This window comes from Microcaecilia unicolor, chromosome 7 (assembly GCF_901765095.1).
Source record: "Microcaecilia unicolor chromosome 7, aMicUni1.1, whole genome shotgun sequence".
In the NCBI taxonomy this organism is placed as follows: domain Eukaryota; kingdom Metazoa; phylum Chordata; class Amphibia; order Gymnophiona; family Siphonopidae; genus Microcaecilia; species Microcaecilia unicolor.
The window spans coordinates 87093882-87121512 of record NC_044037.1 but is presented as its reverse complement, the minus strand read 5'-3'; the positions used below and the strand labels follow the sequence as shown (position 1 = coordinate 87121512).

Below are 27631 nucleotides of genomic sequence, written 5' to 3'. Positions count from 1 at the left end.
ATCAGCAGAAGGTGGAGGAGGATTGGAGAGAGAGGAGCCTGCAGGAGGAGAGCCCATGGACATTTCAGCCGTAGCTCAAGCTAAAGGTGGGCAAGTAAAAGGGCTCCTGGCCACATGGTTCGGTGACTTAGTGCAAGAGAGAAAGAAGTGGCTGCAGAAGCACTCCAATAGGGGGTGAGGGGTTTCAACTGGGGTCAGGAGGGGGGCTGTCGGAGGCTGACAGAGGTTGGGTGGGACCCCTTTCAACTCCCAGGAAATAATGAGAAGGGAGTGAAGGGAAGTTGAAGCAAACCTGCTGTTTGTGTGTGTATCAAGGAAGAGAATAAATAAAGGAAAAAAGAAAGACTGTTGGTCTGGAGCTGGGGATCTGGAGGAGGGGCTGGCACGGGAGGGCTGTCTCTGTGTTTCCTCTTGGCAAGAGAAGTGCTCAGCAGGGAAGTTTGAAGAATTGCCGTGGCTTGTGGATTACAAACCTGTGGAGGCCCCATGGGGTCACAACTTGTAAGAAAATGCCTTTTTAAAATTTTTAGGGAAAATGGACGTGCGGCAAAAGGAAAACTGCCGCACGTCCATTCTGGGTCTGAGACCTTACCGCCAGCCATTGATCTAGTGGTAAAGTCTCACGCAGTAACCGGGCAGTAATGCCCTACGTGCGTCAAATGCCACTTGGCGTGCGTCCAATACGCGCGTACAAAAATAAAAATGATTTTTCGGACACGCGACAAAATTGAAATTACCACAAGAGCCATGCGGTAGCTGGGCGGTAACTCCATTTTGGCGCGCATTGACGCTTACGCAGCTTAGTAGAAAGGGCCCCTTAAAGAGTAGAGGTGATGGCATAGAGAGAAAGCCAAAGGTGGATGGGGTTGACAGGTAGTAAGGGTCCCTGTCCCATGATACTAAGGGGAAGGGCAAAACATTATTCAGCAACTGCTGTGGTCTCAAGGGAAACTGGAGGGGGGCTTAACTACAGCCTCATGACATCCATATTTTCACTTCACAAAATGCCTGAGTTTTGTGGGTGAAACCTGAATGACTATTGACATTTGCTGCAATTGTATTTTATGTCATTCTGCTATCAGCAATGTGAATAAACAGTTTAAAAACACCTACACATCCTCAATTAGCCTTCCATATGGAAACAATCCCTTATTTTTCAGCTCAATGTTAGCAACCCTAACTAGAATAACTCTGCCATGAACAATCACTCCTATAAAAAAAAAAATACACAAGCGCATAGGACCTAGGGGTAAAGCAAAATAAAGACAAGCAACATACATGGCTTTCAGTAACAATAAGTAAACAAAATAAAAGTCTGAAATATTTTTACACCATACATGCAGTACTTATGGAATGAATTCAAGGACTGCTCTTATTTTGGAATCAGATTCGCAAACTGTCTTCTCTGGAGAAAGCTTCACCACCTTGCAGTGAATTAAAAAAATCCCTAACAAATTAACTCCCCTCCCCCCTAATCTCTGCTAGAAGTGTGAGTGATGGACCCTACATCCCTTGATCTGCTGTGCCCCCTACACACACCTTTTCGGGACATCAATACTGGAAGAGACCGATCTGGACGCTGCCTCTGAAGGATCCGGTGTGTTGTACTCAGATGCAGTAGGTAGCGATATCTCAGCCAGTCGCACATCCTCCATCTTCCTACTGGTACGCAGTCCCTGTTCAGGGAGAAAGACTGTCACCTCATCATTCATGGGGTTGTGCTGCTCCACTAGACCATGGCACTTGTGGCCGTTGTGCATGATGTACACCTGCAAGGAGAGACGTCATTAGCAGATCCTCTGCAGTCCTGCTCTCAGCACACTTTTGAAATCTGTGCACACCGACATGGACTCTGGCATCTGAGACCAGACTGGTCACAACATTTCTCTCCTTTAAAATGCTTCCCTTATGAGAGACTTTTGGTGGCTCTACCGGGTAAAAGCTTTGATATTGAATGAGCTGAGGAACTTTCTCTAGGTTTGGGAGAGCTCATGGTTAATGATGTAAAGAGAGAGGCAGGGGCATAGCCACAGGTGAACCTGCAGGCCCACCCAGCAGCACAGCACCCTTACTGTGGCTTAAGCCCCACCAGCTGAAGACCTCCCCCAGTCCTCTGAAGGGGCCAAGAGGCCCAGAATACCTTATCCCCCACCATTTCAAGTATTTATATTAAGAGTTGGTATGGTGTATTTCATGCCCACCCATTCTGCCCCTAGGCCCACCCAAAATGTGTTGTCCGGCTGTGCTATTGGAAGAGGAGGTTCATCTACAACACTCAAATAGGGGAGGGAGATGTAAAAATAAGAGTCAAAGACAAGGGTGTGCATTCTGGCTGGCTACCAGACTTGGGTGTATATTCTGGGACCACTGTATCCCTGAATAAGAAGATCAGAGGCAGCCTCTGACCCCTTCTTAAGACTGAGTGAGGAGCCAGCCAAAACTCCTGGGAGCTGAGTCCAGCAGGGCAAGGGTCCTGAAACTAAGGGAACAAGAGCCTGTGGCTATGGACAATATCCCCTGCAGATAATTACTATTCCCTATATCAGTACTGGATAACCACTGAACTTTGACAGTGTTTCAATTTTTTTTTTGTGGTGTACCAGTTCCTACCTACCAATCTGATTTTTCATGACTCCTAGTAAATTTTCTGGTTTGGAACAAAAACCCAGAATTCTATTTTTGTGAGTGGCGTAAGAGGTGTGATCCCTTAAGGCTGAGGCCTCCTAGCATCTACTGCTCCCACCCAAAGAACTCATTCCAGATGCTGCAGAAGCCTGTAATTGTTGAAGCCTCTGAAGATGGACCCCCCCTCCTTTTGCTTAACCCTCTACTTGGGGTGTGCCCCACCAAGAGTAAAAGAGTTACATAATCTAAAACCCCTGCTGTGTAAAATGACCCTTCCTGGCACGCATATACACAGACCAAGGACATAAAGTTATACAACAACTACGCTCTGGTTCAGTGAGCACTTGGCATACACACAGACTACCTCCCTATAACAAGGGTGCACCCCCTCAAAAAATCTTGGTTTAAAAAATAGAAAACAAAACTTCAAGTCACACTGATATTCAGACACAAAGTAAATATTCATGCCTGAAAAAGAGAAACTCCTAAATCAAACTGGCTCCTAGGAAGACAAACCCTGCATGCAATGTAACATTAGCAAAATACAACAGCATTACTCCACATTTGCAAAAATAAGATGTAAGCCTTCTAAAGGAAAAAAAACCCCCAAAGAATCAAAGCCTTTTCAAGAAAAGCTACAGATAATTCTTGATAAAACAAAGTAATAGCAAGCTAAAACAGCGAAACTAACTCCACCCTACTGGTACAGACCCATATCAAGTATCTCAGGGACACTGCAGCAGCCTTAACACCTGCTGCTCTTTTCCCTTTGACTATCCTGTAAACAGACCATGGCAGCATGTGTAATCTGTCTGGCAGTGGCGTTGGACACATTATTTTTGAAAAAAAAAAAACCCCTATAAACTAGCTTATATAGTCATGAACAGAGCTTTTTTTTGAGGAGGTACTTGGGGGTACTGAGTACCGGCACCTTTTCCATTGTCTGCTAAAATTGACCCATGGACCCCAAGTTTTAATGATACAGCTCAGGCTCTACACACCAATCCTGTCTTGTAATAGATTCTGTGACTGGATGCAGGGGGCCTGGCTATTATGGGGTGGGTCCCTCAGTGATCACCCCACCCCTGAAGGGTGGCCTAGCATTTGAGTACCAGCACCTTTTTTGCTAGAAAAAAACACACTGAATCAGGTTAAGTTTTATCTGAAGCCTTTCCAACCACCACAAGCAACCTATGTTAGTCTATTGAGGGAGGAGAAAGATAAGAAGTAGTCATTCCAAAACAAAGGTGGCCAATACATTAACACAGATCAACAACATACAGGCGGAGAATACTATAAGCCCTACCTTCTGTCCTGGGTAGAATTTGAAGTGACTTAGACTCTGGAAGCCTGTGGCCCCTGCATTCTCCTCCACAAGCTCCTTGCAGTGGCCGTCCTCGACAGACACAAGGTAAACCCCTCCAGCCGCTTCTGGCTGCCAGGATGTGACCTGCCCTGTGGTCAGCACCCCATCTCCCACAGAGCTAGGTGCGCAGACACGAGCGCCCAGAAGGGAGCGCTTCCCCAGCCGTTTTGACAGCATGCTTGTCATCGTCACCTGTGACAAGAAAAACACAAATCAGGAGGTTTACTGCCATCAGTAAACAAGGACATGCATCACAGGCAAGTCCAAAGGCAAATCTACAGTACTGAAACTGGTTTTCGTTGTAGAGGATTTCCCTGTTTTGTATTTTGGCTGCCATAACTTTAGAGAGCCCATCACAGATCAAAATCAATCTTTTGTGTCACTTCTTTAATTTTCAATTGTCCCTCTTGTTTCATCCATTCTTATCATGGTGCTTCTATACCTCTAGTTACCTCATTAAATATATCAGGTGTTATACTGGACGATAAACTTAGCTTCCAAGCTCAGGTTTCAGCAGTGATACAATGCCTGCTTTTATAAACTATGGCAAATATGATCTATGCGACAGGTCTTGCATCAGGCTGCACTGAAAACACTTGTCCATGCATTGGTCCTCAGTAATATAGACTACTGTAATATTCTCATCAGGGCCTTAGGGTCATCAATATTCAACATCTTCACAAAATTGGGAAGCACTGCCTTATACGGTCTATTCAAATGTTTTATTGTGTTGACAATTTAAGTAGCATACTATGCACTGTTATTTGAATATTTTTACTGAGGTCCTTGACAACCGGTCTAATGAAAATTCACCTAATGGACAAATTTCATTTTTGGCACGCATCCAATACGCTCGTCTGAAAAATAATTTTATTTTCGAATATGCAAATTAGGCACACGTAGGTCATTATCACCCGGTTACCATGTGAGTCTTTACCGCTAGGTCAATGGCTGGTGATAAGGACTCAGACCCAAAATGGATGCGCGGCAATTTTCATTTTGACACACGTCCATTTTCAACAAAACTTTTTAAAAGGCCTTTTTTTACAGATGCGCTGAAAAATGATTCTGCGTGCGCCCAAAACACGTGTCGACACTACCGAAGGCCATTTTTCAGTGCACCTTTGTATAAGGGCCCCTCAGTACTTTTGATTTTCAGAAATTAAAGATTGGCACATGAACTTTATGGAAGAAGTTAATTTTATATAAAACTTATGAGTGAAGAAAGATAATATGAGAAAATTAACAAGTATGCAAGTTTGTCAATGACAAGGAAAGACTGTTTCTGTGAGTGAGGTCCGCCTTAAACTATGTCAACAAACCTCAAATTGCTACCACTAGTGAAGAGAAGACATTTCCTTTCCTTCTGAGAAGGAACGAGACAGGAAGTTCCACTCCATTGTGAGAGACAGACAGGAAGCTCTTTTTAGATTCAGTCGATTTTACAAGCATATCAATTTTGAGTCTTCATAGTACATTTCACCTTTATCTTTAACATTAGGCAAAATGTCTCATTAGAGCAGAACCATGGCTAGTGACAAGGGCAGTCCACTGTCACAGGTCAATAGTGAAACACAGCAGTCTGGGTTTTTATGTATTTTTCTTTTCTTTTTAAATCGACAGCTGTGGCATTTAAGAATATTCCAGATATTCAGTGTCACCATCCAGACTGAATATCCGGATACAGCGGTAAATTGCCTTGTGATTCAGACAGCAGAGATATCACGTCCATCTGGGTTATCTGGATACCTTTAGGACATCCAGATAACCCAGCTGAATATCGCCTCAATCTGGATAACTTCTTCCTTTGCCAATGCTCCATCCCTGTACTGCCCCGACATTATGTGAATAGGATTGAGGCAGTTAGGAAGGATACTCAGCGAAACTCTAAGGGCCCTGTTTACTAAGCCGCGCTGTAGGCGCACAAAATTACCGCACACTAAACCTAGAGACACCCATAGGAATATAAAGGGTGTCTCTTTTGTTAGCACGTGATCATTTTTAGCACACACTATAAAGTTAGCGCACCTACAGCGCGACTTAGTAAACAGGGTCCTATGTATGGTGCCGCTGAATATCAGAGACGCCAAGGGTGGACCATCCCAGTGCTGCAGATTTATCACCACAATGCTGAAGATTGAAGGCCAATGAGTGAGGTTTTTCTCACGGCTCCCAGCCAGGTTTTAAACCAGCTCTAGCATATGTGCATTCCACTAAGTGACATATTCTAATCAATAAATAGAAAATAAAATTACTTTTACTACCTTTGTTGTTTGGGTTTTGCTTTATTCTCTCTTAACTCTCTTGCCAGGACATTTGTTCTCTCTCCATGTTTATCATTTATCTTCCTATCCACCCTGTCTCTAATGAGGAACTTTGTCAAAATATACAGTGGGGGAAATAAGTATTTGATCCCTTGCTGATTTTGTAAGTTTGCCCACTGACAAAGACATGAGCAGCCCATAATTGAAGGGTAGGTTATTGGTAACAGTGAGAGATAGCACATCACAAATTAAATCCGGAAAATCACATTGTGGAAAGTATATGAATTTATTTGCATTCTGCAGAGGGAAATAAGTATTTAATCCCTCTGGCAAACAAGACCTAATACTTGGTGGCAAAACCCTTGTTGGCAAGCACAGCGGTCAGACGTCTTCTGTAGTTGATGATGAGGTTTGCACACATGTCAGGAGGAATTTTGGTCCACTCCTCTTTGCAGATCATCTCTAAATCATTAAGAGTTCTGGGCTGTCGCTTGGCAACTCGCATCTTCAGCTCCCTCCATAAGTTTTCAATGGGATTAAGGTCTGGTGACTGACTAGGCCACTCCATGACCCTAATGTGCTTCTTCCTGAGCCACTCCTTTGTTGCCTTGGCTGTATGTTTTGGGTCATTGTCGTGCTGGAAGACCCAGCCACGACCCATTTTTAAGGCCCTGGCGGAGGGAAGGAGGTTGTCACTCAGAATTGTACGGTACATGGCCCCATCCATTCTCCCATTGATGCGGTGAAGTAGTCCTGTGCCCTTAGCAGAGAAACACCCCCAAAACATAACATTTCCACCTCCATGCTTGACAGTGGGGACGGTGTTCTTTGGGTCATAGGCAGCATTTCTCTTCCTCCAAACACGGCGAGTTGAGTTCATGCCAAAGAGCTCAATTTTTGTCTCATCTGACCACAGCACCTTCTCCCAATCACTCTCGGCATCATCCAGGTGTTCACTGGCAAACTTCAGACGGGCCGTCACATGTGCCTTCCGGAGCAGGGGGACCTTGCGGGCACTGCAGGATTGCAATCCGTTATGTCGTAATGTGTTACCAATGGTTTTCGTGGTGACAGTGGTCCCAGCTGCCTTGAGATCATTGACAAGTTCCCCCCTTGTAGTTGTAGGCTGATTTCTAACCTTCCTCATGATCAAGGATACCCCACGAGGTGAGATTTTGCGTGGAGCCCCAGATCTTTGTCGATTGACAGTCATTTTGTACTTCTTCCATTTTCTTACTATGGCACCAACAGTTGTCTCCTTCTCGCCCAGCGTCTTACTGATGGTTTTGTAGCCCATTCCAGCCTTGTGCAGGTGTATGATCTTGTCCCTGACATCCTTAGACAGCTCCTTGCTCTTGGCCATTTTGTAGAGGTTAGAGTCTGACTGATTCACTGAGTCTGTGGACAGGTGTCTTTCATACAGGTGACCATTGCCGACAGCTGTCTGTCATGCAGGTAACGAGTTGATTTGGAGCATCTACCTGGTCTGTAGGGGCCAGATCTCTTACTGGTTGGTGGGGGATCAAATACTTATTTCCCTCTGCAGAATGCAAATAAATTCATATACTTTCCACAATGTGATTTTCCGGATTTAATTTGTGATGTGCTATCTCTCACTGTTACCAATAACCTACCCTTCAATTATGGGCTGCTCATGTCTTTGTCAGTGGGCAAACTTACAAAATCAGCAAGGGATCAAATACTTATTTCCCCCACTGTAGATACACTACATCAACCAGCTCACTTTTATCCACGTTTATTCATGTCTTCAAAGAAATGATGCAAATTGGCAAGGCAAGACTTTCCTTGGTTGAATCCATGCTGACTCATGTTTATTTATGTGTGCCATAATTTTATTCTTTATAATAGTTTCCACTATTTTACTCAGCACTGACATCAGGTTTACCAGTCTGTAATTTCCCGATCACCCTTGGAATCCTTTTAAAAAATCAGCGTCACATTGGCCACCCTCCAATCTTCAGGTATTATAGATGACTTTAATGATAGGCTACAGATTACTAACAGCACATCAGCAATTTCATGTTTGAGTTCTTTCATTACCCTCGGATGTATGCAATCCAGGTGATTTACTACTCTTTAACTTGTCAATTTGGCTCAATATGTTTTCCAGGTTCACCGAGATTTCTTTCACGTCCTCCGCATCATCTCCCTTCAAAACTATTTTTGGTATGGGTAGATCTCTTACATCTTTTTCTGTAAAGACCGAAGCAAAGAATTCATTCAGTTTCTCAGCTATGGCCTTGTCCTTCCTGAGTGCCCCTTTTGCTCCTTCATGATCTAAAGGTCCCACAGATTCCCTCGCAGGCTGCTTCTGATGTACCTGAATAAGTAGTTACTGTGAGTTTTAGCCTCTGCAGCAAGTTTCTCTTCATATTCTCTTTTAGCCTTCTTTATCAATGCTGTGCATCCGATTGCCATTGTTTATGTTGCTTCTTATTTTCTTCATTTGGGTCCTTGTTACATTCTTTGAAGAACATTCTTTTGGCTCTAATAGCCTCTTTCACTTCAAAAGCATTTATTTGGAGCACTCTATTTACCATATCAACTATTGTGCAAGGTCATAATTGCATTACTTGCAATACAAAAAAAATAAAAGAGTAGCTCCCCCCCATCCCACCGTGCAATCCTTGGTGGTCTAGTGGCGTAATCGGGGCAGCAACGATGCCCCAGTCACAGCAACCATTCTGAGAGCAGAGCCGGAATGGGTAGGAGTAACTGGGGATCACTCCTACCCCAACTACATCCCTAGACCACCAGGGACTGTAAGATAAGTCCAGAGGGGCAGCTCCTGTTCGGTGGGGAAGGGGGAGGAAGGGAGTCAAATTGAATAAAGCACAAGTTTTCAGCTTCGATCAAAAACATATGATCATTTTTGGCCAAAACCAAAAAGACATGGGTGAAAATAACCTTTCAACTGAAACCGAAGCTGGGCAGAAAAAGGATTCTGGGCTAATTTTGGCAAAATAACCAGTCAGCCTCTACCTGCTGTGTTGACTGCACAAATTGTTTTTTCTCTGGGTGGTTGAAAAGAAAGTCAACAAATGGGCCACCGGGTTGACAGAATCAGCAGAGTAAGCAACCTTTAGCTGTGAGGTTACCAATAGTGTAATTGCATTATCTTAACACACACACACACACAAAACAATAAAACAAATATTTGCATAACAGAGCAGATCAGCTCTGTAAATGGGTTAAGTGCGGGGGGGGGGGGGGGGGGGGGGGGGGGAAACCCTATGCATGTCGAGTAAACCCTTTCAAGGTTTCAGGGGCTAAGGGAGAACGAATCTCAACCCTGGGAGCTGAATCATAAAAGGGACAGCAGTGTCCCTGTATTATCTGGCTACCTATGAAGAATCCCTGTTACAGGTAAGCAACTTTGCCATTTCTCCTACTCCACATTTACAGATAAACCATACATTTTATTTAATGGCTCCCAAACCTGTCCTAGGGGACCCTCCTGCCAGTCCTGTTTTCAGGATATCCACAATGACTATGCATGAGAAATTTTGCATGCAAACCTATTTCATGTGTACTCATTGTGGATTTCCTGAAAATATGACCGGTGGGGTGGGGGTGGGGGTGGAGAATAGTTCCCTAGGTCAGGTTTGAGAATCACCATCACATAGGAGCCCTTTTACAAAGGTGTGTAAGTGCCTTTGTGCATCCAGCATGTGCTGAATCAGCATTACTGCCCAGCTACCCCAGGCAGTAATTCTGAATTTGGCGCATGCTGAAAACATGCGGTAGAAAATATTTTCTACCGCATGGCGCTTACCCGGAGGTAAATGGCCGTGGACACACATTGTATGCTTACTGCCCGGGTAGAGCATGAGACCTTACCACTAAGTCAATGAGTGGCAGTAAGGTCTCAGGCCGCATGTTCATTTTACAGCCCCTTAAAAAAAGGGCCTTTGTTCCAAGATTACTACTACTACTACTATAAATCACTTATATAGCGCTACCAGTTGTACACAGCACACGCTCACACTGCCACAGGCCACTTGTTGCCGCACCTTAGTAAAAGAGCCCCTCAATGAACTCGGGTATACATATAAAGTATCACATACCATGTAAAATGAGTTTATCTTGTTGGGCAGACTGGATGGACCATTCAGGATTTTATCTGTCGTCATTTACTGTTAGAAAAGGACTATAATATTTTCAACCACTAGGTGGTGCTGCAGATTAGTATTAAAACACGTTTCCTTATGATAACCAGTACTTCAGAGCAGTTCCTCACTGGGGAACAGAAAGTTTGGGTTAAGCAATCAAAAGCTATAGAAAAATGGCCCATGGTAGCCAGCAGAAGGTGCAGAGGCACCCAGGGCTTAGGTGTGTGTATTTTGTAAATGACTTCTTGCATCCAAATCAATAAATACAGGCAAGTACAATATGAAACAGGAGTCTGAGCAACATTTCTTACTTTTCTCCACATCATTAATTATAGTTTATAATCCTGAACAATAAATAACAAACATAATTACAATGAGCAAACAGACCAGTCCTGACCATGTTACGAGGTACAGAACCTATTCTGAATTTTAAGCAAGAACTAGATGGAGAAGATTAATGTCCAAGGGGTCCTTTTACTAAGGGGCGCTGAAAAATGGCTTGCGGTAGTGTAGGTGCGGATTTTGGGCGCGTGCCAATCCATTTTTTAGCGTGCCTGTAAAAAAAGGCCTTTTTTTTTTGGCTGAAAATGAACATGTGGCAAAATGAAAATTGCCGTGTGTCCATTTTGGGTCCGAGACCTTACCGCCAGCCATTGACCTGGCAGTAAAGACACATGCGGTAACCAGGCGGTAATGACCTACGTGTGCCAAATGCCACTTGGTGTGCGTCCGAAAATACAAAATATTTTTCAGACACGCCGCCAAAAATGAAATTACCGCAAGAGCCACGTGGTCGTCTGGTGGTAAGTCCATTTTGGTGCGTGTTGGGCGTGTGTAGAGGCTTACACGGCTTAGTAAAAGGGCCCCCCAGGTGCCTTAAAAAGAGGTAGATAAACACTACATTTTTAATTTGTGTATTTTACATAAGGACTTTTAATGTTAGAGGAACTGTGGACAAGAGCACTGTCTGCTCTTTTTGGAAATTCACATTTAAATGGTAATGCATTTGTTCTCTCTCAGCACTTCTTACCTTTAGGAAAAAGTTTGTGAAAGCACTTTTTTTTTTTTGTTTTAAGCAAGTGTTCTTTTAAGACAGCTTTATATAATTTTAGTCCTAGTATGAGTCTATTATACAGCACTTTGATTGCTAATGTTTTTTTTTTATTTAAAGGATATTGTTATTCTGTCTGTGATGCTTTTTTTTATTAATATCTCTATATATAAAAGGCACCTCCAACATTCTAAATTTGTAGTTGCAAGATCCCATGAGTGTCTGCCCCGCCCCCGCATCACAACGTGATGACGTTGAGGGCGGAGCAATGACACTCAACAAATCGGATTGTCATTGGGTAATCTCTGTTTCCACTCCCCAATGCAGCCGTCATTCCCATACACTCAAAACCAACCAACATCGGCGCTGGACCCCGTCCCCCCGCCCACAGTCCCCCTCACCCACCCTCCCACAGCCGCTCGCTCACCATTCCATCGCCCTCCCTCTCCTCTCCGACTCGCTCACCATTCCACCACCCTCCCTCTCCTCTCTGACTCCGGCCATGGTGCATGACGATTACTACACACGAGCAAGGAAGCCCATTGGTTAATCTCTGTTTCCTCTCCCCAACACAGCCGTCATTCCCATACACTCAAAACCAAGCACACAGACATTTTTTTTTTCTTCCGAGGAGCACACACACACATTCACTCTCTCTCTCACACACAGTCACTCTCACATACACTCTCTCAAACATACACACTCCAAGGAAAACCTTGCTAGCGCCCGTTTCATTTGTGTCAGAAACGGGCCTTTTTTACTAGTAATGTTTGTTTTGTTGTGAACCGCTAGAATTGGAGAAAAGTGCGGGATATAAGAATTTTTAAATAAATCAATCCCTCTATGGCAACAGAGCTAAATGTTCAAGGACATTCAGTAACATCAGTAGATGCTCAAATAACTGTAATAAAAACATGTCAAATGACTTGTGCAGGTAGTTATAAAATACCACCACTTATGCCGGGCGCCGATTCCTGCACCCAATTTTGGGCACCAGACTCGGGCCTGCTGAAACCTGATGTAAATCCTGGCGCCTAAGTTGGACACGGAGACCCAATATTCTGCAACACTGCATGCAACTTTTCAGAATGCCCTGACCCGCCTGTACCCCTCCTAAGGCCATGCCATGGGATTTAGGTGCAGTTAAGGTTTGGTAAGTAAAAAAGGGCTCCTATATGGAGATTTATTTTTTTCCAGACATCCCTCAGAAAACGATAAGAATTCCAGCTCTACAGTACAATTAAAGAGTGCATTGTCACAGTATCTAACCTCTGGCTGCCACAAAAAAAACAGATGCTTACATAAAACAGTTCTGTTAGGTTATTCCCCATATATATACCCAATAGCGGAAATCCTGCTCACATGACTTGGCATTGTATTCTATGCTACAAGCCAAAGAGAACAGCCCTCCCCCCTTTCAAGGCAAAGCATGGCCACTACAGTGCTTGTGAAGAAAACAGAACACTGATAACTGCTGAAAGCCACAGGCTCTACCCTTCTGGCAAAAATGAGTGCAGAGATCTATTAACCTGCGTTAATGTTTAATTACGAAGACAGACCCTGAGCCAGGAAACTGCTGGCAAGAAAGAGAGTAATAAAGCTCTTGTCCAGCCTAGCTGCTACTTTAATAAAAAAAAAAACACACACACACCCACTAGGTCCCTGCTTTTTCATTAGGATTTTTATTTCTTCTCTAAGGAAGAATTTTATCTAAACATTAATATTAAGGTTTATGCTCCTGTCACAAAACACGGAGGCCAATTCAAAAGTACAGGAAGCTTTATGCACTGCTTAGTGTGACATCTACATACAATTTACGAGCTACACTGGGTGCCCTAGTGCACAGCTCACTTAAATCATGTGGTAATGAAGGTAGTAGCTGTTGAACCTAGATGCTAAGAAGTGCGCAAAAAAACTAAAGTTTTAACATAGGAGTTTCTCGTGCTGTAGCTTTTAATGCCAAGTTGGAGGAGGAGTAAAAGGGGGAAATGGGACTTGATATACCGCCTTTCTGTGATATTTTGCAACTACATTCAAAGCGGTTTACATATATATAGGTACTTATTTTGTACCTGGGGCAATGGAGGGTTAAGTGACTTGCCCACAGTCACAAGGAGCTGCAGTGGAAATCGAACCCAGTTCCCCAGGATCAAAGTCCGCTGAACTAAACACTAGGCTACTCCTCCACTCAGCTTGTGACCATTTCAAGCCTGCTTCGTCCCTTTACTATCAGAATGAAGGACCTGCAAACTTTTTCTAGCTTTGTTGAAACGGTTGGGTCAAAAGAGATAACAACATAAGAATAGCCATACTGGGTCAGACCAATGGTCCATCTAGCCCAGTATCCTATTTCCAATAGTGGCCAATCCAGGTCACAAGTACCTGGAAAAAAAAACAAATAGTGGCAACATTCCATGCTAGCAATCCTAGGGTAAGCAGTGTCTTCCCCATGTCTGTCTCAATAGCAGACTATGGACTTTTCCTCCAGAAACTTGTCCAAACCTTTTTTAAACCCAGATACGCTAATCGTTGTTACTACACTCTGACAAAGAGCTCCAGAGCTTAACTATTAGTTGAGTGAAAAAATATTTCCTCCTGTTTGTTTTTAAAGTATTTCCATGTAACTTTACTTCTACTCGTTCTACACCACTCAGGATTTTGTGGACCTCAATCATATGTCCCCATAGCCATCTCTTTTCCAAGCTGAAGAGCCCTAACTTCTTTAGCCTTTCCTCATATGAAAGGAGTTCCATCCCATTTATCATTTTGGTCACTGTTCTTTGAACCTTTTCTAATTCCACTATATCTTTTTTGAGATATGGCGACTAGAACTGAATGCAATACTCAAGGTGAGGTCAAATCATGGGAGATAAAGAGGCATTACAGTATTTTTAGTCTTATTCATCATCTCTTTCCTAATAATTCCTAGCATCCTGTTGCTTTTTTGGCCACTGCCACACACTGAGCAGAAGGTTTCAGTATATTGTCTACAACGACATCTAGATCTTTTTCTTAGCTGCTGACCCCCAAGGTGGACCCTAGCATTAGGTAACTATGATATGAGGGACTGAAGGGGAGGTGAACAAATACGAACAGCTGATATTCAAATGATGTAATAAAAGTATTCTTATGTGCATAACAGTAATATTTATGTGTAAACACCATTCCAATACGTGTATAATATTGATACAATTGTGTGTAAATATAGATGCCACTGCAAACATGCACAAGCATCTGGGACGTTCTATCTGACATTGCCCCTCACCTTTAAGAAAAGTCCATCTTTAATTTGCCTTGACCACCTTAAAAGTGCAGATCCTGCCCCGAGAGGAAGTAAGCCAGGAGGGGCGGAGTCACTACCAGGAAGTTCCAAAGCCAGGGCCAGGCAGAAGTTAAGGAAGCCCAGGGAGGGAAAATGTGAATGCCCACTGTATGCCACTAAAGTGCCCATTTCATAACCATGACTTGGCTGAGGTAGTCATTGTTTCTATTGAATTGAACTGTGCAAGTTGCTTGAGGTCTCACTGGAGCCAGACCTGGATCTCGGAAGAACCCGAGAACTTGTAGGTTTTGGTTAGGGCGTGGCAAACCCAACAGCCGTGGACTGTGTTTGACCTGCTGCCAGAGGCTTGCCTAAGCTCCTGGATGCTGAACTGCAGAGGGCTTTCCACCCTATGTCTCGGGCCGCTGTGAAAGAACAGAGCCGAGAATCCCTTTAAATAATGCACGTTTGACATTCGCTATTTCACTTATCCACCGATTTGCAAATAGTGGCAGCCATTCGCACTATTTGCTAATTCACGAACATGCGCCTTTCACTTTTGTATTTGCTCCTGCAAAATGTCACCTTGTGTCCTAGAGCAGCCAAGAAGGATACAGATGACTTTTAATCTTTGCCTCCAAAAACTTGAAAAATGGAATAAATCTGATGACCAGATTAAGAAGCATTTCCATCAGAATGATACAGAGGCACAGTGAGAAAATGGAACTTGTCCCAAGGATTAGAGCCTGTGACAGTCCCTGTGGCAGCCCTGAGACTTTTCACCAAATTATACAGTACAGTTTGCCTCTTGAAACAGCCACCAAGAGGGGCAAAATCGAAAGGGGCGCCCAAGTTTTCCTGAGGACATCCTCGCAGGACATCCCAGCGAAGGGGCAGGGAAACCCATATTATCGAAACAAGATGGACGTCCATCTTTTGTTTCAACAATATGGTCGGGGACGCCCAAATCTTGACATTTAGGTCATCCCTAGAGATGGTCATCCTTAGACTTGGTCATTTCTGATTTTCAGTGATAATGGAAACCGAGGATGTCCATCTCAGAAACGACCAAATGCAAGCCCTTTGGTCGTGGGAGGAGCCAGCATTTGTAGTGCACTGGTCCCCTTGACATGCCAGGACACCAACTGGGCACCCTAGGGGGCACTGCAGTGGACTTCAGAAAAAGCTCCCATGCACATAGCTCCCATACCTTGTGTGCTGAGCCCCCCAAAACCCACAACTGTACACCACTACCATAGCCCTTACAGGTGAAGGGGGGCACCTACATGTGGGTACAGTGGGTTTGTGGTGGATTTTGGAGGGCTCATATTTACCACCACAAGTGTAACAGGTGGGGGGATGGGCCTGGGTCCCCCTGCCTGAAGTGCACTGCACCCACTAAAACTGCTCCAGGGACCTGCATACTGCTGCGATGGACCCGAGTATGACATTTGAGGCTGGCACAAAAGATTTTTAAACTATTTTTTTGAGGGTGGGAGGGGGTTAGTGACCACTGGGGTCTAGGGGAGGTCATCCCCGATCTCTCTGGTGGTCATCTGGTCAGTTCGGGCACCTTTTTGTGGCTTGGTCGTAACAAAAAAAGGACCACGTAAAGTCGTCCAAGTGCTCATCAGGTACACCCTTTTTTTCGATTATGGGTCGAGGACGCCCATGTGTTAGGCATGCCCAAGTCCCGCCTTCGCTACGCCTCCGATGCGCTCCCGGGAACTTTGGTCATCCCCGCGACAGAAAGCAGTTGGGGATGCCCAAAATTGGCTTTTGATTATGCCGATTTAGGCGACCCTGGGAGAAGGGCGCCCATCTTTCGAATTGTATCGAAAGATGGGCGTCCTTCTCTTTTGAAAATAAGCCTGCAAGTGTCCCAGAGCAGCCAAGAGGGATACAGTAAATAGCTTTTAAACATTGCCTCCAAAACCTACTTGCAAAATAGAACATATTAAATCTGATGATCACATTAAGAAAACAACTGTTTCCATCCGAATGTTACAGTACAGTTTACTACTACTACTTATCATTTCTACTGGAAATGGCCACCAAGCATCCAGGGGTTGAGTTACAAGCAACATGTACCAATCATAAGAGAAAGAAACATGTGATGTATCTTAGTGACAAAATAGGTGTGTTAGATAAGCGTCATTCCAGAATGTCCGTGTCTGCTGTTGGCCGTGAGTTAAAGGTTAATGAATCAACAATCCGATCTATCCGGCAAAAAGAGGAAGAGATTCAGTGGTCTGTTCGTGAAGCAGCACCAGAAAGTTCTAAAACAGCATCAGTGTGGTTCATGATGAGTTAATGGAAAAGATGGAAAAGCAGTTCAATTTGTGGATAATGCAAATGGTGGATGAATAAAAAAAGCACTATGGACAGCACTGCTGTGAGGATGAAAGCCAAACAGATTTATAAAAAGGTCGCCCAGGGTCAGGAAAAGCTGAAACCCTTTTCTGCTAGTTCCGACTAACTTGCGCGTTGGGTTGGGCAGGGGGGAATGGAAAGGAGCGTATTGTTGTCGAATGCTGACAAGTGCTATGTTGAATTTATGTTTGGTTATGCAGCATTCTGGATTAGGCATTCGTTGATTTTTAAAGCGGGGGGATGGGGGCGGGATTAAAAAAGGAAAAAGTCTGTTGGTGACTTGTGGTAGGCTGCCATATGTGAACATATTGCTTTCTGTAATATTATTGATATTCATCATGGTAAATTTGTTCCTTTGTTTTGTCATCAATAAAAATGTTGAAAGTTAAAAGGTGATGTGCGCTTAAAAATGTAAGCCTTTGTGGCGAGGTAGGTTCAGTTGACAATGAAGCTGAAAAGCATTTAAAATATCCCTGCTAAGTGTGATAGAAGAAAAGGGTTATGTGCCCAAACAGGTCATCAATGTTGATGAGACTGGCTTGTTTTACAAACAGGCTGGCAAACGGACATATGTAACAAAAACGGCAGCCAAAGTCCCTGGTTTTAAGGCATTTACAGATCATGTCACCCTGTTATTGTGCACCAATGCCAAAGGTGATTTCAAATGCAAGCCTCTTATGGTGTACAGAGTCCAAAATCCTTGTGCTCTTAAAGAAAAGAGCTGAACTGCACGCCAGTCCATTGGAGATAGTACTGCAAAGCTTGGATGACGTCCAAATTATTCTGGGATTGGTTCAACTGCTGTTCTGTTCCAGAAGTTGAATGGTATCTCCACCGTAAGAACCTTGCCTTTAAGGTACTGCTGATTTTGGATAATGCACCAGTACACTGTCGTGCAGACCTATAAAATGCACACCCTGATGTTGAGGTTCTCTTCATTCCCCCAAACGTAACTTCTATCATCCAGCCCCTCAATCAGGGAATAATAAAGGCTTTCAAGTGCCATTACATGCAGGAGCTTTGCAGCAAGGCCCGTGAAGCTCTAGATGCTGATGAGGAAACCACTATGCTGGACTACTGGAAGACAGTGACAATACGCAACGTAATCGACTACATTGGGGTAGCCTGGGATGGCGCCACACAGTCTACTATAAACAATTGTGGGATAAAAACTTGGCCGGACTGTGTAATGAACTTCGAGGGATTTGAAGGTGTAGCAGAACACACGAGTAGAAATGTGGAAAACATCATGAGCTTTGTGCAAAAAATCCCTGGAGAAGGCTTGAAGGACATGACACAAGAAGATGTTGAGGAAATATGTTGAGGAAATTCTAGCAGAGTCTGCAATACAGCCCAGCAATGAAGACCTGGTCAAGATGGCACAACAAAGCCTCAGGGGCAGTGATAAAGAAGAGACAGCTGATACTCCAAAAATTGGGCCTCTCTCACATCTGCTAAAATAGCAGAGTGAGCGTAGGGTTACCTTATTTTGTCCCCCAAAAAGGACACATGCCCCGCCCCTCACCACACACCCCGCCTCCTTTCATGCCCTCACTCCACTCCATCACCTTTTCCCCGCCCCCCTGTCACACACCCCATCACCCCCCCTCCCCATCACCCCCCCTCCCCTTACCTTACTACTGCCCTGGTGGTCTAGTGACCTCTTTGAGGCTGGAAAGAGCCCCCTTTCCTGCCCGGAGCGCTGCCCTGCATGCATCCTTCCATCCTGTTGATGATCTCGGTGCCGATTCAAAATGGCCACCGAGAGTTGAAGTCTCACAGGTCACTTCAACTCTCGGTGGCCATTTTGAATCGGCACTGAGATCACCAACAGGAAGGATGCATGCAGGGCAGCGCTCGGGGCAGGAAAGAGGGGGCTCTTTTCTGCCCCGAAGGAGGAAGCGGTCACTTGACCACCAGGGCAGTAGTAACTAAGGGGAGGGGAGGCTAGCAATCTGCCCGTTTGTCCAGATTTCTGGACAAATGGACAGGCTGGTGGGCGGGCAGTCCTATAGGAAGACCCGCCCACCAGCCTGCCCGTTTGTCCAGAAATCCGGACAAACGGGCAAATTGGCAAAACCCGCCAATATGGTAACCCTAAGTGAGCGTCAACACTGGAAAGAAATGTTTGATGATATTGAGGAATGCGATTCTATGCTTGAGCGCAGTCTAAAATTTAAGCATCTCACAAGCTCCGCATTTGTACCTTACAATGAAACACTTAAGGACTTGAGAAGGAAGGACAAATCAGACATGGCTGACATAGTATTTTCAGTCAGCAAGGTGTGAGACCCAGACACCTGAGGTAGATCAGGCAGAAGTTGACCCCTCAGGGTCGCCATCTTCATCATCTACTATCCTTCTGCAAGGCTGTCACTCTCCAGAGGTCCAATTGCCTGATTTGACGCCCTCATTAACTCCATCTGTGCAGGAGGAACAAATCTCTCTGTCCCTGTCCCCCTCGCAAGCAGATCTGTAGTTTCAAACACTGTTTCATAATGTTGGTGGTTTAATGTTGACAAAACCAGTACAGTACTTTATTACTGTTGTGTAAAGCTGTTTTTTTTTCAAGCAATGTATCATATGGTACAGTACTGTACCATGTCGATAGCCTTCTGATTATGCAGCAATGTTTATCAAGCACTAAAGTGTTATCAGCTGCAAGGCCTGTAAAATATGGTGGCAAAAACCATGGTACAGTATTTACTTAATTTTCAGCACTGTTCTGTGCAATTTCTTTACTAGTGCTACTACAGTACTGCCATGGTTCAGGAAATACATTTTTTTTCTTGCAACACACTGTTTCTCTGAATTTTGTTACGTGATGTGCAATGCAGGAACCAAACCCTTTATTTCTTGTATTCACTTTTCGCGGTTTTGAGGAAAAATTGGTACAGCTGGAACCTAACCCCTATTTCCCATAAGTACATTTTTCGATATTCACAGTTCGCGATGTTTTTGGGGAACCATACTATCACAAATACCAAGAACAGACTGTATTTGTTTAGGAAACCATGCATAGAAAATGGTTCATAATTGTTAATTTAAAACAATAACAGTCAGGGTCAAGAAACTAGAAAAGATGGAATAACACAATGACATATAATTTAACCCACCTACATTGCTGGAAAGAGATCTTTTAGGAAGAAATGAAAAGAATAACAAACTATGACATTGTCATAAATCCACAGTAAGTATTCATATTATCATCCTGATCACACTAAAGGCCTTGGACCCCATGTAACCTTCCAAACTCTATCAAAAGAGGGACTTTCCAACAAATGACTGAGGCCCTTTTACTAAGCTGCAGTAAAAGGGGCCCTGTACTAGCAGCGACAGCCGATTTTGCCGCACGCAGGGCCCCTTTAACTGCAGTGGGTGAAAATAACCAAAAATAAAATGGCCGTGCGTTAAGTTTGCACTTGCCATGCGGTCATTTCAGGGGGAAGCATTTATCACCACCCACTTAAGATGGTGTTAAGGGCTACTGTGCTAACCTGGTGGTAACTGAGCAGCGGGTAAACCCCTGCGGAAATATTTTTTCAATATTTCTGCAAGCGCTGGGGGTGGAACTACTGCCGCCACCCGAGCTGGGCTGGCAGTAGTTCTGGCTGCCACGCAGCAACCCTTTAGTAAACAATGGCCCCACTGTGAGGGCCTCAAGCACCTAGGGCCCTATTTATTAAGGTGCACTAGCATTTTCAGCGCATCCTAAAAATTAGCACACGCTAACCGTGTAGACACCCACAGGAATATTATGAGCATCTACACGGTTAGCATGTGCTAATGCTACCGCGCCTCTAGTGCAGATTAGTAAACAGGGTCCCTAGTTTGTAATAATGAATCCTCTCTCTTGAATATACTGGTCTACGATTATTAAAAACTTTAAACACTGTCGTCATCAACTTAGGGGCCCTTTTACTAAGCTGCGTAAGCATCTACGTACGCCCATGCGCCAAAATGGAGTTACAGCTCTTGTAATTTCATTTTTGATGTGCATCCAATAGGCATGTCTGAAAAATTTCGGCCGCCAAGTGGCATTTTGTGCACACAGGTCATTACCGCCCAGTTACCGCATGAGACTTTACTGCTAGGTCAATGGCTGGCAGTAAGGTCGCAGACCTAAAATGGACGTGCGGCAATTTTGATTTTGCTGCACGTCCATTTTCGGCAAAAATTTTAAAAAGGCAAATTACAGGTGCACTGAAAAATAATTCTGTGCGCGCCCAAAACTCGCACCTACACTACCATAAGCAATTTTTCAGTGCACCTTAGTAAAAGAACCCCTTAAATACTTAATTTATTGGAAGCCAGTGTAATGTTTGTAACAAGGGTTGAGCGCTTTCCCACTTCTTCCCCATTAATCTAGCTGCTGAATTCTGCATAATATGTAATTTCTTACATAATTTATCATTCATACCTACATTATGTTTTGTTATATTGTTGTGTTGTTTCTAATGTAATCCGCTTTAGTTTAAGTGGAATGCAAATGGTGAAAATAAATACAGCACATTACAGTAATCCAGTGAATTTAATAAGGACGGGATCACAGCAGCCAAAACTCAGTTTTCAGCTGGCGATTCTCTTTCAATTTCAAATAAGCCACATTAATAACTGTTGCTGGTCCTATCTCTACCACATCTAAAATAACCTCCAAAAATCATACAGAATCAAAGAACAGCTTGATCCAACATTGGTAAAACGTTTTTTTTAAACCTTATCTGTCAGTATTTGCTAATTCTGAGACAAGTAGTTTTGGATCGATTAATCACCAATTTACTATCCTCCAACCAATCCTTAACTTATAAATTAAGCCTCTCTAGTGCTGCAGTTTCATCTCCTAACAAAGGGGGCATTGACTGAATGCACAGTTTACTGTATTGGGCCCCAAAGGAAGTTCATCTGCAAACCAAAGGGTATGCAGGCCAGGTCACTGCCTCCCAAACAGGTCTGATTATCAGGGTAAAATGAGCCTGCATTTCGGAGTGGCTACACGCAAACATACGTCATAAATCATCATTGTGGAAGTGCTGAGCCTGCGTTGCAAATCCCCTCCCTACCCCCAGAGCTCAGGACCACCGACGTAAATAAAATTCATGAACACCTGAACAGTGGACTACAGTGGAAAAAGACATGTAAACAGGAGCGTGTGGCCTTAAATTAAATAGTCCAATAACTTGTAAACTCTAGGAAAATTAAAGATATGAGAACGAACAAGGACAGAGAAGGAAAGCAATAAAGGAAAAACTTGATATTTTACAGTGCTGCAGATCCAAGCAAGTTTCCCCTTTTGCTTTTCGCCCCCAATTCCCTAAAACTAGCTGCTGAATAAGCATCATGCTTATACAGGCCTGGCCTATGTTTCAGAGTTTTCTTGCTGACACACCATATTTAGAAAACAAATTTAGGAGGAAGGGTTAGTATCTTTCTTCAATTGTATTTCTAGAAGGTACTGAGTGAGCCCAACAAGTAGCTCTGTACTGCTATGTGTGTTCATGTGAGGCAATTAATAAAAGCCCTATTAAAACAGGTGCAGGATTGAAAATACCTTTTGAAGCTATCCCTCCCATAAATAAAATATATTACATTGCAAATTCCAAGAGGGAAGAGTGAAAAACGGGAGACGCAGAAAATATAAATATTGATTTGAATAATATATCAGCTTTAGTGGAACAATCCTTGGATAATACAACAGAAAGGACTACCCTTATTGTTTCCTTCGTATTCGAGCAGCATCTTAATTCCGTTATGAGACTTTACTTTAAGAGTGTTAATACCATCTTTGGAGGTGAGAAGGTCTGGATATATCTTGATGTTACAAAACAAACCCAACAGAAAAGAAAAGCTTTCTAGCTATGAAGAAGAGGACATTGGAAGTAGTGGGGGGGTCCTTTTTTCTAGTTTATCCATGTAAGTGCATTGTAAAGTTGGGTATAACGAAATATGTGTTTTATTCACCAGATCAGCTAAAGTCATTTCTAGATATGAGACAACTGAAATAACATCTTTGCTCTTAAGTGGGAGGAATACGCAGCTTTGTCTAATTTAATAATTATATGCAATGTAAACTTCTCTATTCGTTTCGTCCCCCCCCCCCCCCCCCATATTGTGGTCTGAGAAAGCGTAACATTTTGCTTAATAATGTTGATTTAACTTTCCTTTTAATAATTCATGGCTGTATTTCATTGACAAGTGTACTCGTTAATAATTTGAAATAAAGAAATATATAAATATAAAGCCCTTCTCTCAGTACCCTTCTCCACCACTGCCAACTCCAGGCTCCGCTCATTCTGCCTTGCCTCACCCTATGCCTGGAACAATCTTCCTTTACCCATACGCCATGCCCCCTCCCTACCCATCTTCAAATCTCTGCTTAAAACTCACCTCTTCAATGCTGCCTTCGGCGCCTAACCGCTCGAGAAATATAAAATGCCCCAATCTATCCACCCTATCAGATTAACTGTTCACTCGTCCTCTAGATTGTTCACTTGTCTTTAGATTGTTCTCTTGTCTTTTAGACTGTAAGCTCTTTGAGCAGGGACCGTCCTTCTATGTTTAAATTGTACAGTGCTGCGTAACCCTAGTAGCGCTTTAGAAATGCTAGTTAGTAGTAGTAGTAATATAAATCTAAAACAGGTGCAGCAGCAAAGGAACTGCCAGGTACTTGTGACCTGGACAGGACAGTTTGGCCACAGGGTACTGGCCTCCATGGACCTTGGTCTGACTCAGCATGGCTTATCTCGTGCTCTGATGAACCAGAGCCATGTATATAGCAGACAGCTGAGCTGCAGCCAAGACTAGATTAAATTTTAAAGATATGGGGCTCATTTTGAAAGCACAATACGCCTCTAAGACAATGGAAAAAAAAAAATACTAGCTAGAACCTTCCCGCATGGTTACATGTGGCCAAAGTCTGTGTTTTCTCTGATGAAGTTATTTGGGGCCTAGCTCACTCAGACTATGAACCAAACTTCTGTGGGTTGCAATTGAAGAGGTACATTCCAAAACCTGATAAGTGTGAAAAAGCTGTTTTCTGGACAAGTGAACGTTTTTATTTTCAAGAATTCTAGCTAACATAAGAATGTTTTTTCACTGAATATCATATAAATAATGCCTTTTAGTGCCAATTTCACACACTCTCTCTAAAGGCAGTGTTTCCGCCATGAACTCGTTTTTTTAAATAACGTGGTTTTTTTTTTTTTAACAGGTTTTGGAACTCACCTCTTCAATTATTGCCATGAAGAGGACTTTTTACAACTTGTAAAAACCAAAATTAGCTGCTACGAAAGGGACCATGAGAACAGGCCAAAGAGATCAAACAAATCAAAGGCTTAATATGTAAATAGTTTTGCCTGCTGTCATTAGAGCCCAGGCACACTGAAACATAACTGTCAGGTCCTGACAACCACAAACTCAAATCCACCTTCAGTGCTTCAAAAGCTGCAACAGATACTGCTTTTTTTATTTATTTTTGTGGTTTAGGATTTTGCATTATTTTTAAAGTCGCTTAATTGAGTTTTGTGTCCAACACAGGCCCTGGAACTGGGAAATATCTTCAGAAGCTCTCTGCGGGGCTCAAAGGTTGGAGAACAATGTTACGTTACACTTGGCACTGGAGAGTGGCTACTAATTCAAAGTCTACAGGCTGCTGTCACATGACAGGGAGGAATCTTAAAAACTGCAGCACTTCTCCTTTTAAACTTCCCCTTTGACCTCCTTGCCTCCTTTTTTCCTTTCCTGTGACTCTCTAACTGCAGCCTTCTTTTCTTCTCTTGTTGGAAGAGATGGTTATTTTGCTGCTTGTTATTCTTTCCAACTCAGAGAATTCTGGAAAGAAATTATACACAGGGGCTTGAGAATGTCTGCCTGTCTGTCCAGGGGCAAAATAACTTTCTGAAAATTTAACAGAACTGGACCAAATTTGGCATGGGAGGGAAAAAACGGTGAAAAGACACTTGGATTTGAAAATGGACCCAACTTGGGAATAAGCACCATGGGGAAAAAAAAAAAAAGAGAGAGAGAGAAATGGCAAAATGTATTTCTACAGGAGAAGCAGTTTTTGTGCTGCACAATCAGGAACTCTGATACCATGAAACATAGTAGTTAGGGAATTACTTCTTTCAGGGGCCCTTTTTATTAAGGTGCAGGAGGGCTAATGCATGCCAAATCAGTTCCACCACTGGGCTAGCGCGTGTGCCCGACGGTAATTCTGAGTTTGGCGTGCGCCAAGTCCCTCAGTTGTTCCAGGTGGTAAATAGCAGGTGGCGACACGCTGCATGGTTACTGCATGGGTAGCGCATGAGCCCTTACTGCTAAGTAAATGGGTGGCAGTAAGAGCTCAGGCCGTAAATAAGCAAGCACTAGTTTTAATTTCAGCACACGCTCACTTCCTGGCTCATTAAAAAAAAAAAAAGCCCTTTTTCTAGCTGCAGCTCCAGAGCACCTACCTCTAATAAGCTAATTTTACAGCTGCTCTGGAGCTGTTGGAAGAGGAAGGAAACACAAACAGGCAACCTGCAAGGGCTGCCTGCTTGTGCTTCCTAGCTCTCCTGACCCACCGCAGTGACCCCCCCCCCCAGTGACCCTCCCGAACCTTTAAAATTCCCTGATGTTCCAGTGGAGCCCAACCCCCCTGCACCTAGAATGATCCTGATAGCCTACTGATCCCCTCTCCCCGCACCCCTTCCCAACCCCACTGCACCAAGTATTGCCCTGGTGGTCTAGAAACCCCTCCCCTCCTCTTCTTGTGCCCCCTCCCTCACACCAAGAATGGCCCTGGTGGTCTAGCGACCCTACTACTACTACTTAACATTTCTAGAGCGCTACTAGGGTTACGCAGCGCTGTACAGTTTAACAAAGAAGGACAGTCCCTGCTCGAAGGAGCTTACAATCTAAAGGACGAAATGTCAAGTTGGGGCAGTTAAGATTTCCTGAACAGAGGTGTAGTGGTTAGGTGCCGAAGGCAACATTGAAGAGGTGGGCTTTGAGTAAGGATTTGAAGATGGGCAGGGAGGGGGGCCTGGCGTATGGGCTCAGGGAGTTTATTCCAAGCATGGGGTGAGGCGAGGCAGAAAGGGCGGAGCCTGGAGTTGGCGGTGGTGGAGAAGGGTACCTTGAAAAAGATGGAGGCAGGACCAACACCTCCTCCCTCTAGGCATGCCCTGCACAAAATGGCAACAGCACTAGGCAGGGGCTGGGTGCCAATGGGCAGGGTACAGAGGAAGGAGGTGTTGCTCCTGCTTCCATCTTTTCAAGGTATGGGGGGGGGGGGAGGAGGGGAGGGGTCCACTGGTACCACCAAGGATTATGAAGTGAAAAGGGTGAGTCACTAGATCACCTGGGAGTTTGCGTTGCATGGGGGGGGGAGCTCGAGAGGGGGGGTGCTGAACTCTGGTGTACAACGCCCCCCCCCCCCCCCCCACGCAACTAGCTCCAGGTCACAGTGACTGATGCTCAGAAGGGTGCATCTCATTTGCATGCAATCCCTTTTGTGCATCAGTCGCTGTTTGTGACTCGCTAAATTTTACCGAAGCAGCTGCATGTTATGGTTTCCTTTGTGCATCGGGCTCTAAATCTGGGAGAAGGGAGACAATTACAGACTAAGGCTTAAAAGAGGAGAGAACCACAGAGAAGAGCCAGAAGGTAGATGACAAAAGTAAACTTTTATGTTGACTTTAGAGAGTTTTAGGCTATTTGTAGTTTAAATGAATTTTTTAATATTTTTGAGTATAATGTGTTTATTTTCTACAGTATTGGCACAATTATTTAAACAGAAAACATTTGCTAGTTTTTTCCCTAAAATGTGGTGTTCTCTACAGTGTAACTTCAGGGATAGTTTAATGGTTAGAGTAGCAAACCAAGAATCAGGGCAGCCAAATCCTGCTGATGTTTCATGTGATCTTGGGCAAATCACTACCTCAGATGCCAATTTAGGCCTACATTTACTAACATATGTCTCTGTGTTATTTAGTAACCAGGCCCCACGGAGAATAATAGGGTTTGCATAAAATAACGTGGGTTAAATGTTAACACATGTTAGTAAACCTAGCCTTTAGGATCACAACCCAAATGTAAACTTCCCTTGAGCTAGCATTTGGAACAGCAAGCATTTTTAATCCAAATCCAACCCTGCCCACTCCACTCCATCCACCAATTCCTCTGAAAGTTAACTTTCCATGGAAAACGCAGCTTGTGAAGTTTAACACAAGCTGTATTATTAATTTTGCTTAATAATGAGATACTTTATAAGTTCATTATGTAATATGCTTTGGGGCAAAATACTTATTGGCAAATAATGCATATTAGTGCTGTAAAACAGCTCAGTAAACATAGCTCTTAAATTTTAAGCCCTCTGGGGCAGGAACTATCTACAGCCTAAAAAAATAACTATGAGCTGGAATTTACAAAAACAAGTAACATTCAGATCCACTGCTACCCACATTATCCCACCTCACTGAGTTTCACAATCCAAACTTGGGCTCCCTTTAACCCCTGTAGGACCCAATCCTGGCAGAATAAGAGGTGCTTATCTCTTGCAGTCTAGGCACCTGGCGTTAA

The 27631-nt window shown here is 43.7% G+C and overlaps 1 protein-coding gene across 1 annotated transcript in view; it reads right to left on the bottom strand.

The window, feature by feature from the left end:
- The window catches only part of LOC115474939 (zinc finger protein 395-like), a 62560-nt gene that overhangs the window by 22071 nt on the left and 12858 nt on the right, over nucleotides 1-27631 (bottom strand). Inside the window, exons 2-3 of the mRNA XM_030210653.1 lie at nucleotides 3932-4183; nucleotides 1540-1769 (exon numbers count right to left, since the gene is read on the bottom strand). Coding sequence (XP_030066513.1) covers nucleotides 1540-1769; nucleotides 3932-4177 — 476 coding nt within the window. The 5' untranslated portion in view covers nucleotides 4178-4183. The remainder of the gene's footprint in view (nucleotides 1-1539; nucleotides 1770-3931; nucleotides 4184-27631) is intronic.